Genomic DNA, 14,690 nt, shown 5'->3' on the forward strand with positions numbered 1-14,690 from the left:
AAAGTGAATCGTGATGTCATCGGTCTGGTATCCATGGAAACACGCCTCTCTGTAAATATAAATAATTGTTGACTTTCCTCTCAGCCAATCACGGCGCAGGATTCTCCCGTCAGCATCAGCAGCTCTTCAGAGTCGGAGCACTGCGGAGAAAGAGAGATGACGTCATCACTTACACTGATGATGTCATCACACACACACACACCGATGATGTCATACACACACACAGACACACACACACACACACACACACACACACACACACACACACACACACACACAGACCCTAACTTCCTGTTTGGTTCACAGCAACATTAACCCCTAACCCTTCAGATGACTCCTAAATACTGAAGGATGACCTTTGAGGCTCAGCATCATTCACGGTTGAGTCTGATTATATATATATATATATATATATATATATATATATATATATATATATATATATATATATATATATATACACACAGGAGGTCAACAACAGCGCAAAAAAAAGTCAAAACTACACCCTGCGATAAGACTAGGAGGAGGATTCCCTCTCAGAGACCTGCGTGAAGCGACCCCCCCCACACACACACACACACACCCCATGTCATCCAAAACTATTAAAAACACTGCTATTCGTTTGTGCTGATTTGATTCGTAAAATTATGGTTTCTGCCGTTAAGGGTGTTAAGTAATTAAACTTTACATTTTCTGGCCAGTGATATCACCCAGCCCCCCATTCATGTCCAAATCTCCCCAAAATGGTCCACTAAACACCATCAACTACCACTAAACACTATCAACTACCACTAAACACTATCAACTACCACTAAACACTATCAACTACCACTAAACAATATCAACTACCACTAAACACCATCAAATACCACTAAAGACTATCAACTACCAATAAACACCATCAACTACCACTAAACACTATCAACTACCACTAAAGACTATCAACTAACATTATCAACTACCACTAAACACCATCAACTACCATTATCAACTACCACTAAACACCATCAACTACCACCATCAAATACCACTAAACACTATCAACTACCACTAAACACCATCAACTACCACTAAACACCATCAACTACCACTAAACACCATCAACTACCACTAAACACCATCAACTACCACTAATCACTATCAACTACCACTAAACACCATCAACTACCACTAAACACCATCAACTACCACTAAACATCATCAACTACCACTAAACACCATCAACTACCACTAAACACCATAAACACCATCAACTACCACTAATCACTATCAACTACCACTAAACATTATTGACTACCACTAAACACCATCAACTACCACTAATCACCATCAACTACCACTAAACACCATCAACTACCACTAAACACCATCAACTACCACTAAACACCATCAACTACCACTAAACACCATCAACTACCACTAAACACTATCAACTACCACCATCAACTACCACTAAACACCATCAACTACCAATAAACACCATCAACTACCACTAAACACTATCAACTAACACTAAACACTATCAACTACCACTAAACACTATCAACTACCACTAAACACCATCAACTACCACTAAACACCATCAACTACCACTGAACACCATCAACTACCACTAAACACCATCAACTACCACTAAACACCATCAACTACCACTAAACACTATCAACTACCACTAAACACCATCAACTACCACTAAACATTATTGACTACCACTAAACACCATCAACTACCAAAATTATGGTTTATGCTGTTAAGGGTTTTAAGTAATTAAACTTTACATTTTCCGGCCAGTGATATCACCCAGCCCCCCATTAATGTCCAAATCTCACCAAAATGGTCTCAATCGTTTGTGCCGATTTGTGCCATTAAAAGAAACATTTGTGCTACTTTGGTTTTTACGTTATCAGGCTTTATTTATTACTATTTACGCTGCGAAGGCTTCTGACACCAGCCATCACTCCCAGGAACGGGACATTCTAAAACGCTTAACGGGAAAAAGCTTAACGTGGTCACGAACACTAAACCGAAATCCAACGATTATAGAAGTTATCTCACGTTAACGTTTTCTTCTTTATTGGCGCCTATGGTGAGGAGAAAGCTTAACGTGGTTTAATGTACCTAAACAATGATTACCAAATTTCTGTCTCATGTTGCTCCTCATAACCACTGAAAAATGTCAAAAAATCTAACCCAAAGTCCCATTATTATGGACGTTATTTGACATTAAGCGTTTCTGCTTCATTAGAGCCTATTGTAAGGAAGAATATCCCGTTCCCGGGAGTGATGGCTGGTGTCAGAAGCCTTCACAGCGTAAATAGTAGCCGTGTAACAAATAAAGCCTGATAACGTAAAAACTGAAGTATAATATTTATTTAATAATTTTTGGATGACATTGGGGGCCAGCATCACGCAGGTCTCTCAGCTCCATCTGAAGAAACTCACGTTCCAGCCCCTCGACCTGCAGAGAGACGACACGAGGCCAGAGAACCAATCACAGCGGAGCAGAGAGAGAGTCTGACGTAATAATTATAACGCTCCAGAGAACCAATCACAGCGGAGCAGAGAGAGAGTCTGACGTAATAATTATAACGCTGCTGCATGAGAGACTCTGTTATCTGTCTGGCTATCAGAGATGTTTTTACCTATAAATACATATACATATATATGTATTTATAGGTAAAAACATCTCTGCACAACCGTTTACCAAACATCTGTTTGCAGGTGAGAAGATCTGACTGAGGTCTGCCGCCAGCAGGGGGGTTAGGACCAGCGAGCCGCCAGCGAGGCGCCAGCGAAACGCCAGCGTGTCGCCACGCCAGCGCTGGCGGCTCGCTGGTTCAAAATGAACGGTTTGGGTCAAGCAGCCAATCGGCGGTGATTGTTCACCGTGGCGTGTTTCTGTCTGGCGAGGGACGTTTGGAGGGAGACGGAACCCCGGCCGTGATGCTACAGTAAAATCACCACAGAAGAAGAATGAGAAGTTTGACAGTTTTTTAATAGATTCAAAACATCAGAGAAGAAGAAAAAAAAACATACACAAGTCGCATCTCAGATTTTAGTCCGTGTGTTTCCGTTATTTTGTCCCAACAGGTTTTAGTTCAGGATCTCTAATCTGCAAACAGACTGGAACTACAAGCCCTTCATCATCATCATCATCATCATCATCATCATCATCATCATCATCGAGGCTCGGGGACCAATCACGGAGCGAGTGAGACGTCTGTCTGCATAAAACATCTCTGAGCATCAAAACGTAATAATTAAAAACATTAAAATTAATCTCAGAATGTCAACATTTCTCAGGAACAGAAACAACCCTCTAAATTCTCAGATTCTGATTCTGAGGATCAAACTACGGGGACCAATCAGAGAACACGTGATGCATCAGCTGATCCCCTCTGGACCGCTGCGGCTCTGCTCCGGACCGTGTTTGGGATCCCGGCCTCAGTTTGGACAACACTCTGTGAACGGAAACTAAACTCTTGCGTCACAGCGTTTCACACGGCCGCTGCTGGAGCGCTACGGCAACGCTTAGCTTAGCTTCTGGATCTTAATTAGTGTTTATTTTTACATTATTGACGTAAACGAGTGACATCATCATGATGTGTTAGTCAGCCAATCAGCAGGCTGAATCTTACTCTTAAAGAAACAGAACAAACTTTAGTCTGAAACTCATCTCTGGATCCTACATTTCCCATGATGCACCGGGAGAGAGCCTCCCTGCCTGATAAACACACTGTAGTCTGATGACATCACTGTGACATCATTAACCCCTTAAAAGACTGAGCGGTGGCGGGGAGATACGAGATCACACCGACGCCATGGCGGTACGATGGAGGACCTCTGTGAAGACAGGGGGAGGGCCCTTTGAAACTGAGGACCTCTGTGAAGACAGGGGGAGGAGCCTCTGAAACTGAGGACCTCTGTGAAGACAGGGGGAGGGGCCTGCTCGTCTGAAGCCCCGCCCACAGTCTAAACAAGAACAGAAACATGAACAGTCTGTCTCTGACTGTCTGCGTCAGTCTGCCTGTCTGTCTGTCTGCGTCAGTCAGCCTGTCTGTCTCTCTGTCTGTCTGCCTGTCTGTCTGCGTCAGTTCCCTGCTTGCCTGCGTCAGTCTGTCTGTCAGGGGAAGGGCCTGTGTCTCAGAGAGAGGAGTCAGTCTAAAGAGGAGGGGCCTGTGTCTCAGACAGAGAGGACTCAAGTCTAAAGGGGAGGGGCCTGTGTCTCAGACAGAGAGGAGTCAAGTATAAAGGGGAGGGGCCTGTGTCTCAGACAGAGAGGACTCATGTCTAAAGGGGAGGGGCCTGTGTCGAGGGGCGGGGCAAATGGTGTGGATGTGGTCTGTTGTGTAGGGGGGTATTTTCTGAGGGGAGGGGCCAATGCTACGTCTCAAACTGTGTGAGCAGCGCCCGGACCTCTGGCGTGAGCTGCTTGGCGGCACTGGCAGCCTCTGCGATGGCGCGGCGGTACGGCCCCTTCCTCTTCCTGTCGAAGCGCGACTGGAAGCTCTCCAGGAAGGGCGCCAGCTGGCCGAGCGGCAGGAAGGACGTGGTCGGCGAGCCGAACCACGACACCCGCGCCTCCTGCTGCACCGCCAGCCCCGTGTCGCCACGCCGCGACACCGTGATGCCCAGGACGCGCGCCGGCCACCACGGGAAGCCATAGATCTTGGCCCACACGATGTCTCCGGCGCACACCGTGCGGCCGTCCGGAAGGGCGGCCTTGGACACGGACTTGGAGAACGTGGAGGACCGCGAGGAAGAGGAAGACGAAGAGGAGGACGAGGAGGAGGACTTACGGCGCCGTTTCTCCTCCTTCTCGTCCTCGCCGGCTCCGGGGGGAGGGAGGGGGGAGGAAGGGGCCGGGAGGGGGGAGGGCTGGTCTCCAGGAGGGGCGGGGCCAAAGGTCTCTGAGCTGCTCTCTGATTGGACGGAGCACGGAGGAGGAGACTCCGCCTCCTGCTCCGCCTCCTCCTGAGGGTGGGGGCCCTCCTGTGTCTCCACGGCAACGCAGGAGGTGGGTGGAGGGGGAGGGGCCGGTGCTGTGGGGGGGTCAGGGTTCGAAGTGGCTGAGGGGGCGGGGCTTACAGCAGGTTTGGAAGGCGAGCTGCGAGCACTGTGTTTGGGCGGTGAGGAAGGGGCGGGGGAGGGGGGAGGGGGAGGGGCCTGGCTGTCGTCGGTTCGATACCTTTGAGGTTTCAGACGCATTCTAGGAGGAAGTGGCGAGCCGAGAGCCGCCGCGCTGTTCTGCAGGCGGCGAGTGAAGTGGACCTTCTGGTGGCGGCTCTGCAGCGCCGCAGCGCGGGTCACTGCCCGGCCGCCGTCCAGCCCCAGAGCCGGGCTGGGGGTCTGGTTCTGGACCGGGGGGGGCGGGTCTTTGGGCCGGCGAGGCAGCGGCGTGGGGGGCGTCGGTATCGTCTGTGCGGAGGCCGGCAGCTTGTTAAGGGCGTGGCGAGCTTTGGAACGCCGTTTGTCCAGAACCTTCTGAGCGCCAAGCTTCAGACAGAGCCGGCCGGATGCCGCCGTCGACGAGGAGGAGGAGGCTACACCCCTCAGGACGCGGCGAGGGGAGGAAGATGATGTCACACGTATCCCTGACGCCGGGCGTCTGTCCGGCGCCGAGCGTCCGCTGCGGTCGTCACTTCTCAGCCGTTTGAGCTCAGAGTTCAGCGGCGCCTCAGCTGCTCGGCGCCGCCTAGACACCTCCTCACTGCGCCGTGACTCCAGGTGGCCGCCGGACGCCACCACGGCTTTGCACTTGTCACAGAGCACCTGGCGGGGGCGGAGCTTGATGGCGTTCATGATGGAGGTGGGCTCCTCGCAGCGGTAGCGCCGTTTGGGCCGCTTGATCTTGCGCGGCAGCGGCTGTGGGACGGCCTGGTGGTACGTGTCCCGCAGGAACAGAGGGGGGGGGTAGGGCGCCCCCTCCTGGAACAGCGGGGGCGGTTTGGACGTCCAGGGCTGCGGGGGGGGCGGGGACACACCGTCTGACACGATGACCACTTCCTGTTTGATGGACGGGTCGACATCAGGGAGCGGAGGCAGCGACATCTGAGGGCAACGCCCGTCATCTCGCCTGGGATACACAGTGATGGGGATACCGTACGGTCCAAACCTACACACACACACACACACACAAACATGTTAATCACGTTGTCATATTTCTTATTACTTGTGTTAAACAGGTTACTGAAAAGTTTAGTGAGCTAAGCTAATGTTAGCAGGTATTCTACAGTAAACTTTAGTGAGCTAAGCTAACGTTAGCAGCTGTAGCTGCACAGCGCTGCAGAGGTAAACCTGCTGATAAACACAGTCACTGTACATTGCCCATTTTCAGCAACCATTCATCCATTGTTCCAAAGGCCCATTCTGTTCACTAATCTGATATCAATTTAAAAGGCTAACTGAGAAAACATTGAGAACCCTTTTGACATGATGTAAACACATAATGTAATCTGAAAACTGCTGCCCTGGTTAAAACAACAATGCAACTGATCTCAGCTGGTATTCTGTCTGGAATGGAGTGGACATTTCTTAATGACCCCAAACTTTTGACCGGTAGTATATATGTAGATAATAATGTCTCATTTCTATTCATCTGTATATCTGTGTATATATACAGTCTGTTAGTTATATACTGTCTGTTTATATACTGTCTGTTACATACTGTCTGTTAAATACTGTGTTAAATACTGTTAAATACTGTGTGTTTATATACTATCTGTTTATATACTGTCTGTTTATATACCGTCTGTTTATATACCGTCTGTTTATATACTGTCCTGTTTATATCAAGGTTATCATCGTTAACGAAAACGAACGAAATAACGAAAACTAGGAGGGAAAAAAACATTGTCGTTAACTGAAATAAAAATAAAAATGCGGCATTACAAAAACACGATAACTAAACTAAAACTGTAATGTCTGTTTGCAAAACTAACTAAAATAAAATAAAACTATCGAGTAAATGTCCTTAGTTTTCGTCTTTGTCGATCTTTCATAGAGCAAATAACGTTATATCTCTCCGACCGTGACATTTCCCGTAGACGTGTATAGTTTCCGACTGGGAATCCAGAAATTCCGACATTCTACGTCAAATTGAACACAACATGTCCGTGCCCCTCGCCTGGCATCATGGCGGTACCGAAAGTCGGAAGAAAGCGGGGGAGTCCTATTTGATTATGACTGTGTCAGATAAAGTGCCTTGCAGTGGAAGGTGGTAAAATATGTGGTCAGTTTATTACAGGGAAAAATCCCACGAATTTGAAAGTACATTTGAGAAGTGCACACAAGCTAGGAGGCTAACCTAGCTTACCTTAACAAGGTAAAGGAGAACGCAAAGCCCCCTTTCCCCGAAACAGAAGCTAACCCCGGTACAGGGCATGGATGTATGGGTACAGGGCATGGATGTATGGGTACAGGGCATGGATGTATGGGATACAGGGGCATGGATGTATGGGTACAGGGCATGGATGTATGGATACAGGGCATGGATGTATGGGTACAGGGCATGGATGTATGGATACAGGGCATGGATGTATGGGATACAGGGCATGGATGTATGGATACAGGGCATGGATGTATGGGTACAGGGCATGGATGTATGGATACAGGGCATGGATGTATGGATACAGGGCCAGGCAGCATGACAGACACAACAGCAGGACAGAGAACACTATCGGAAGGCTTTCACCGGCGAACTGCTGGTTAGTAAATACTCAGGAACACCAAAAGTGGGAGGAAGTGTGGGTTAATACGTGGATTGATACTGGGATGTCTACACAACTGTGTGACTCGATTGACTTCAAACAGTTCACCACTTTACTCAAACCAAAGTTGAAAACACCTGTTGATGTCTTCTTTAGTCTGTTGGCTATTTAGGTTTTTTCCTGGAACATGTCACTTACACATTTTGCACATACTGCGTCTTGTGTAGACTGTTTACATATTTATGACCATATGTAGGCTACATTCTATGTACTGGTGTTATTGTTGAATACATTGTGAATACATATTTCTAAAATTGTATGATGTTTTTGTTGAGTTATTATTACACAATACTTTTTCTGATCTTTTTGAATCACCCGACAAATAACCCATATTACAAAAAAAGACTAAAACTAAGACTAAAACTAATAAGAACTAAACTAAAACTAAGCATTTTCAAAAAAATAAAAACGAAACTAGCAAACCCGCTTTAAAAACTAATTAAAACTAAACTGAATTTGAAAACAAAAACTCAAAACGAAATAAAAATAAAAAACTAATGAAAAATGCAGTTATATACTGTCTGTTATATACTGTCTGTTTATATATAGTCTGTCTGTTATATACCATCTGTTTATATACTGTCTGTTTATATACTGTCTGTTATATACTGTCTGTTATATACTGTCTGTTTATATACCGTCTGTTTATATACTGTCTGTTATATACTGTCTGTTTATATATAGTCTGTCTGTTATATACCATCTGTTTATATACTGTCTGTTTATATACTGTCTGTTTATATACTGTCTGTTATATACCGTCTGTTATATACTGTCTGTTATATACACTGTCTGTTATATACTGTCTGTTATATACTGTCTGTTATATACCGTCTGTTATATACCGTCTGTTATATACTGTCTGTTTATATATAGTCTGTCTGTTATATACCGTCTGTTTATATACTGCCTGTTTATATGCAGTCTGTCTATATGCAGTCTGTCTGTTTATATACAGTCTGTCTGTTTATATACTGTCTGTCTGTTTATATACTGTCTGTTATATACACTGTCTGTTTATATACAGTCTGTTTATATACTGTCTGTTATATACACTGTTTATATACAGTCTGTCTGTTTATATACTGTCTGTTATATACTGTCTGTTATATACAGTCTGTCTGTTTATATACAGTCTGTCTGTTTATATACAGTCTGTTATATACTGTCTGTTTATATACTGTCTGTTTATATATAGTCTGTCTGTTAATATACTGTCTGTTTATATACTGTCTGTTATATACTGTCTGTTTATATATAGTCTGTTTATATACTGTCTGTTATATACTGTCTGTTTATATATAGTCTGTTTATATACTGTCTGTTATATACTGTCTGTTTATATATAGTCTGTTTATATACTGTCTGTTATATACCGTCTGTTTATATACAGTCTGTTTATATACTGTCTGTTTATATACTGTCTGTTTATATATAGTCAGTCTGTTTATATACTGTCTGTTTATATACTGTCTGTTTATATATAGTCTGTCTGTTTATATACTGTCTGTTTATATACCGTCTGTTTATATACTGTCTGTTTATATATAGTCTGTCTGTTATATACTGTCTGTTTAAATACTGTCTGTTTATATATAGTCTGTCTGTTATATACTGTCTGTTTATATACAGTCTGTTTATATACTGTCTGTTATATACTGTCTGTTTATATACAGTCTGTTTATATACAGTCTGTTTATATACTGTCTGTTCATATACTGTCTGTTCATATACTGTCTGTTCATATACTGTCTGTTTATATATAGTCTGTCTGTTTATATACTGTCTGTTATATACAGTCTGTCTGTTTATATACTGTCTGTTATATACACTGTCTGTTTATATACTGTCTGTTTATATACTGTCTGTTATATACAGTCTGTCTGTTTATATACTGTCTGTTATATACAGTCTGTCTGTTTATATACAGTCTGTTTATATACAGTCTGTTTATATACAGTCTGTTTATATACAGTCTGTCTGTTTATATACTGTCTGTTTATATACTGTCTGTTCATATACTGTCTGTTTCATATACAGTCTGTCTGTTTATATACAGTCTGTTTATATACTGTCTGTTCATATACTGTCTGTTTATATATAGTCTGTCTGTTTATATACTGTCTGTTATATACTGTCTGTTTATATACTGTCTGTTATATACAGTCTGTCTGTTTATATACTGTCTGTTTATATATAGTCTGTTATATACTGTCTGTTTATATATAGTCTGTTTATATACTGTCTGTTATTTACAGTCTGTTTATATACTGTCTGTTTATATACTGTCTGTTATATACTGTCTGTTTATATACAGTCTGTTTATATACTGTCTGTTATATACTGTCTGTTATATACTGTCTGTTTATATACTGTCTGTTTATATACTGTCTGTTATATACTGTCTGTCTGTTTATATACAGTCTGTTTATATACAGTCTGTTTATATACTGTCTGTTTATATACAGTCTGTCTGTTTATATACTGTCTGTTTATATATAGTCTGTCTGTTTATATACTGTCTGTTATATACTGTCTGTTATATACTGTCTGTTTATATACTGTCTGTTTATATACAGTCTGTTATATACTGTCTGTCTGTTTATATACTGTCTGTTATATACAGTCTGTGTATATACAGTCTGTCTGTTATATACAGTCTGTTTATATACAGTCTGTTTATATACAGTCTGTCTGTTTATATACTGTCTGTTTATATACTGTCTGTTATATACAGTCTGTCTGTTTATATACTGTCTGTTATATACTGTGTCTGTTTATATACTGTCTGTTTATATACAGTCTGTCTGTTTATATACTGTCTGTTATATACTGTCTGTCTGTTTATATACTGTCTGTTATATACTGTCTGTCTGTTTATATACTGTCTGTTATATACTGTCTGTTTATATACAGTCTGTCTGTTTATATACTGTCTGTTATATATCCAAACACAGGCACGGCTTTACAGAAGAAATGGGTCATGTAACGCAACATTAAACCATATCGATATAAACGACATCGCTCGTTAGTGGAGAGGCAGCGGATGCGAGGACGAAAAACTTAGTCGCACCCTTTCAAATATTGGTCGCACTCTAGAGCCATCTGTCTGTTTATATAGTCTGTTATATACTGTCTGTTATATACTGTCTGTTGTATATACACTGTCTGTTCATATACTGTCTGTTTATATAGTCTGTTATATATATATATATATATATATATATATACTGTCTGTTTGTTATATATACAGTCTGTTATATACTGTATGTTTATATACAGTCTGTTTATATACTGTCTGTTATATACAGTCTGTTTATATACTGTCTGCTATATATACTGTCTGTCTGTTTATATACTGTCTACTATATATACTGTCTGTCTGTTTATATACTGTCTATTATAACAGTCTGTTTATATACAGTCTGTCTGTTATATATACAGTCTGTCTGTTATATATACTGTCTGTTATATACTGTATGTTTATATACAGTCTGTCTGTTATTATATACTGTCTGTTATATATACTGTCTGTTATATATACTGTATGTTTATATACTGTCTGTTTATATACTGTCTGTCTGTTTATATACTGTCTGTTATATATACTGTCTGTTATATATACTGTCTGTTATATACAGTCTGTTTATATACTGTCTGTTATATACAGTCTGTTTATATACTGCCTGTCTGTTATATACAGTCTGTTTATATACTGCCTGTCTGTTATATACAGTCTGTTTATATACAGTCTGTCTGTTTATATACAGTTACTATTATAACTAATTATATTTGTTCTACTTCTTATACTTTATGTATATTTTCTATGTCTACTGAATGTGTATTTGTGTTATTCTGATGAACATTTTTCTTTTTAGCTGCTGTAGCAGAAGTCTATCTTATCTTATAATAACGGTCCAAAATTACGTCACATTGCATATTTCTTAAATGTATAAACACCCCCACCCCCCAGTTACCTTCTGGAGACGTCCATCAGGACCCCGGAGAACACCTTCTCCCCCCGCCGGAACGACACCACCAGCGCGTCATCGATGACGTGATCCAGGGAGACCCGGACCTCTGAGCCGGGCCTCAGGTCCTGCAGCCCGGGCTCCGGGGGGTCGGGATGGCCCGGGTTAGGGTTATTAGGGTCAGGGTTGCACGGCTCCGGGTGCACCGGAGTCTCCGTCGGTCCCGCCGGTTCCTGCAGAGACAGCCCAGTGCCGGGCCTCGGCTCCGGGTTCCTGGGCTCCGCGGCCGGGAGGGAGTGGAGGAACACGGCCGGGGACTGCGGGTTGTGCGGCTCTGGGTCGGCCGGTACTCCGGGGGAGAACCGGTCCAAGCTGATCGGCTCTGGAGGGCAGTTCTGGATCAGTTCCTCGGTGTGTTTTCCCGCCGCGGACTCCGGCCTGACATGGCGGCGCTGCTCCGCGTCTCCTTCATCCTCCCCCCGGGGGATCTCCGCTGCAGACCCGTCCAACTCCCCTCCTCCCCCGCCGGGGTGACCCGGCACGGCCCGGCCCGGTTCGGCCGAGCCCTCGTCGTCCGTCGCCGCGGTTATTGTTGTTGTCGAAACCGCTGCAGCTCCTGGCTCTGCAGCCACGGCCGCCATTTTCTTCCGCTGTGTTCTCCAGAAGCCGCTCGCCCCGCCCTCACGACGCTGCCAGCTGCGCAGGCGCACTGCTGTTGGCTGGAAGTCCTGCCACTCCAACGCGACGCGGCGGAGCGTGCTCTCTGATTGGATGGCTGTGGGAGAGGGTGTGATTCGTCAGGCCACCGCCAGGGGGCGAAACTGTTTCTGATCCGGGTTCATATTTAATCTAAATACTGTGAAATAAACCCTGATATTTGGGCTGATATTACAGATTAATAATCAGTTTAATATGTGGATTAATAAAACTGAACGGACCTGTGACCTTCAGAATAAAAGCACGTTATTTATAATCACTGAAGTAAACTGTAAATTATAATAAAAAATCAATGAACTGTTTTTACACTTTACAGATCTTTAGAAATCTCTCAAATTTTAATAATGTATTTAGTTTATATATATATATATATATATATATATATATATATATATATATATATATATATATATATATATATATATCATATATATATATATATATATATATATATATATATATTAGGGCTGTCAGCATTAACGCGTTAATCGCAATGCAATTAAGGGCCGAGCATAACGCGATTAATTATTTTTTTTAATCTCATTTATTAATGTATTTCCACCTCACTGGGCTTGGCGTGGGGCCTAACAGCTACTATTTTGACCCTTTGCAGCACCGTTACTGATCATCAAGCTGCCACTTCCTCCTAACACATCCTGCTGCTGCTGAGGAGGAGGACGGCAAGATGGCGTCACTGTAACATTACTCTGTTGTCGCTCTGCAATATGAAGTAGCAAACCTTGTTTTTTTTAACAGTTTTCATTTTACTTGAAGAAGATATTTTTCTACATGTTTCCTTACTTTTTTGGCTTTTTTAAAACTGGCTAAAGGTAGTGGATAACGCAAACCACTTTCTGATAACCTAGCTAGCTAGCTAACGGCTTTACAAACGGAACGGACTGTTACTTCTTCTGTTCGGCCAGTAGCCCTCGGTTGACCCACATATTCTCGAAAAATGGACAAGGAGGAAGATATTAGCAGCGTAATGCACTCATATATTTTTGCCAGTGTGAATAATTTACACAATACCTCTGTTGTAAAGTTGCTAGAACCTACTATGAGTTGTATGAATGGTAGCAACTCTCCACTGATTGGATGACATGAATATGGGTCATCTGTAGATGGACATATGGGCCGTTTTGTTTTCAAGTTTAGATGTAATGCTCTCAATGCTGAATATCGTTTTATGGTTAGGACCTCAGAAAAGGTGGGTAGAACAGAAAAATGAAGGGTACCGATAAAAAACACAAGTTAAAAAAGACAGAATTAAATATTATTTCCTTTTTTGTGTAAAAATATGCTAGGTAATTAATTAAAGTTACGTATGGCTCTTGTAACTATACTTTAAAATTCAGTAAATTGTCAGGTTAACGGCTCTTTTATAGCCTACTTGGAGAAAAAATGTCTCTAAATATTTTCCTCAAAGGACATAGCTTTATTTTTTGGGGTAGAGTTCTCAACATATTTATACAGAATGTACCTACATGCCCATGGTCTTTTGCTAGGGGCTTTTTTTCTATTGCAATTGTCTCATGGATAACTTGGACCTGGTTGATGTTTGGAGGGAACAGTTTCCAAATGACAGACAGTATACCTGGTCCAATAAGGACTGGTCAAGACAATCCAGAATTGACTACTGGTTAGTTTCCAGATGTTTAACGAAGAACAACATTTCAGTCAATATCAGTAACACTCCATTGACCAATCACAAAGCGATTTCAATAACTCTGTCCTCGGATCAGTCCTCTGGCCCAAAAGCCTCATTTTGGAAACTGAATAGTTCCCTCCTTGAACATGATCAGGTCAAACGAAGAGTCAAAGAATTGATTGAAAACTTTTGGAATAAAGCAAACTCTCAGAAAGCTTATGGGACAAATTGGGAGCTTCTAAAATATGAGTTGGGGAAGTTTCTCAGGAGGTTTGGTGGTGATCTGGCCAAGAACAGACGAGCAGTTGAAGACGAGGTTATTAAGAAGCTAGCGTTTCTTTCTCAACAAGAGTCTCTATCTAATGAGGAAAAATGTGAATGTATGAAATTACTAAATAAATTGGATGACATTTATAAATCAAAAGCTAAGGGAGCCTATATAAGGTCAAGAAAACGATGGATGGAAGAGGGTGAGCAAAACTCAGCCTACTTCTTTAGACTTGAAAAGAGTAAAAATGTCCTGGCTACTGTAAATCAAATTAAAGTGGAGGGAAACATTATAAAAGATCCAAGAGAGTTAGCCAT

General features: G+C 42.5%; 1 protein-coding gene across 1 annotated transcript; it reads right to left on the bottom strand.

Moving 5' to 3' along the window:
* Nucleotides 1-2,976: 2,976 nt before the first annotated feature.
* Nucleotides 2,977-12,422, bottom strand: pwwp2a (PWWP domain containing 2A). Its single transcript, XM_078244530.1, has 2 exons — nt 11,747-12,422; nt 2,977-6,115 (listed from the first exon to the last, which is right to left on the bottom strand). Exons 1-2 carry the CDS (start codon nt 12,379-12,381, stop codon nt 4,384-4,386), a joined length of 2,367 nt encoding a protein of 788 aa, XP_078100656.1. The 5' UTR covers nt 12,382-12,422; the 3' UTR covers nt 2,977-4,383.
* Nucleotides 12,423-14,690: the final 2,268 nt, after the last annotated feature.

The sequence above is a fragment of the Sander vitreus genome, unplaced genomic scaffold, assembly GCF_031162955.1.
Source record: "Sander vitreus isolate 19-12246 unplaced genomic scaffold, sanVit1 ctg255_0, whole genome shotgun sequence".
NCBI lineage: Eukaryota > Metazoa > Chordata > Actinopteri > Perciformes > Percidae > Sander > Sander vitreus.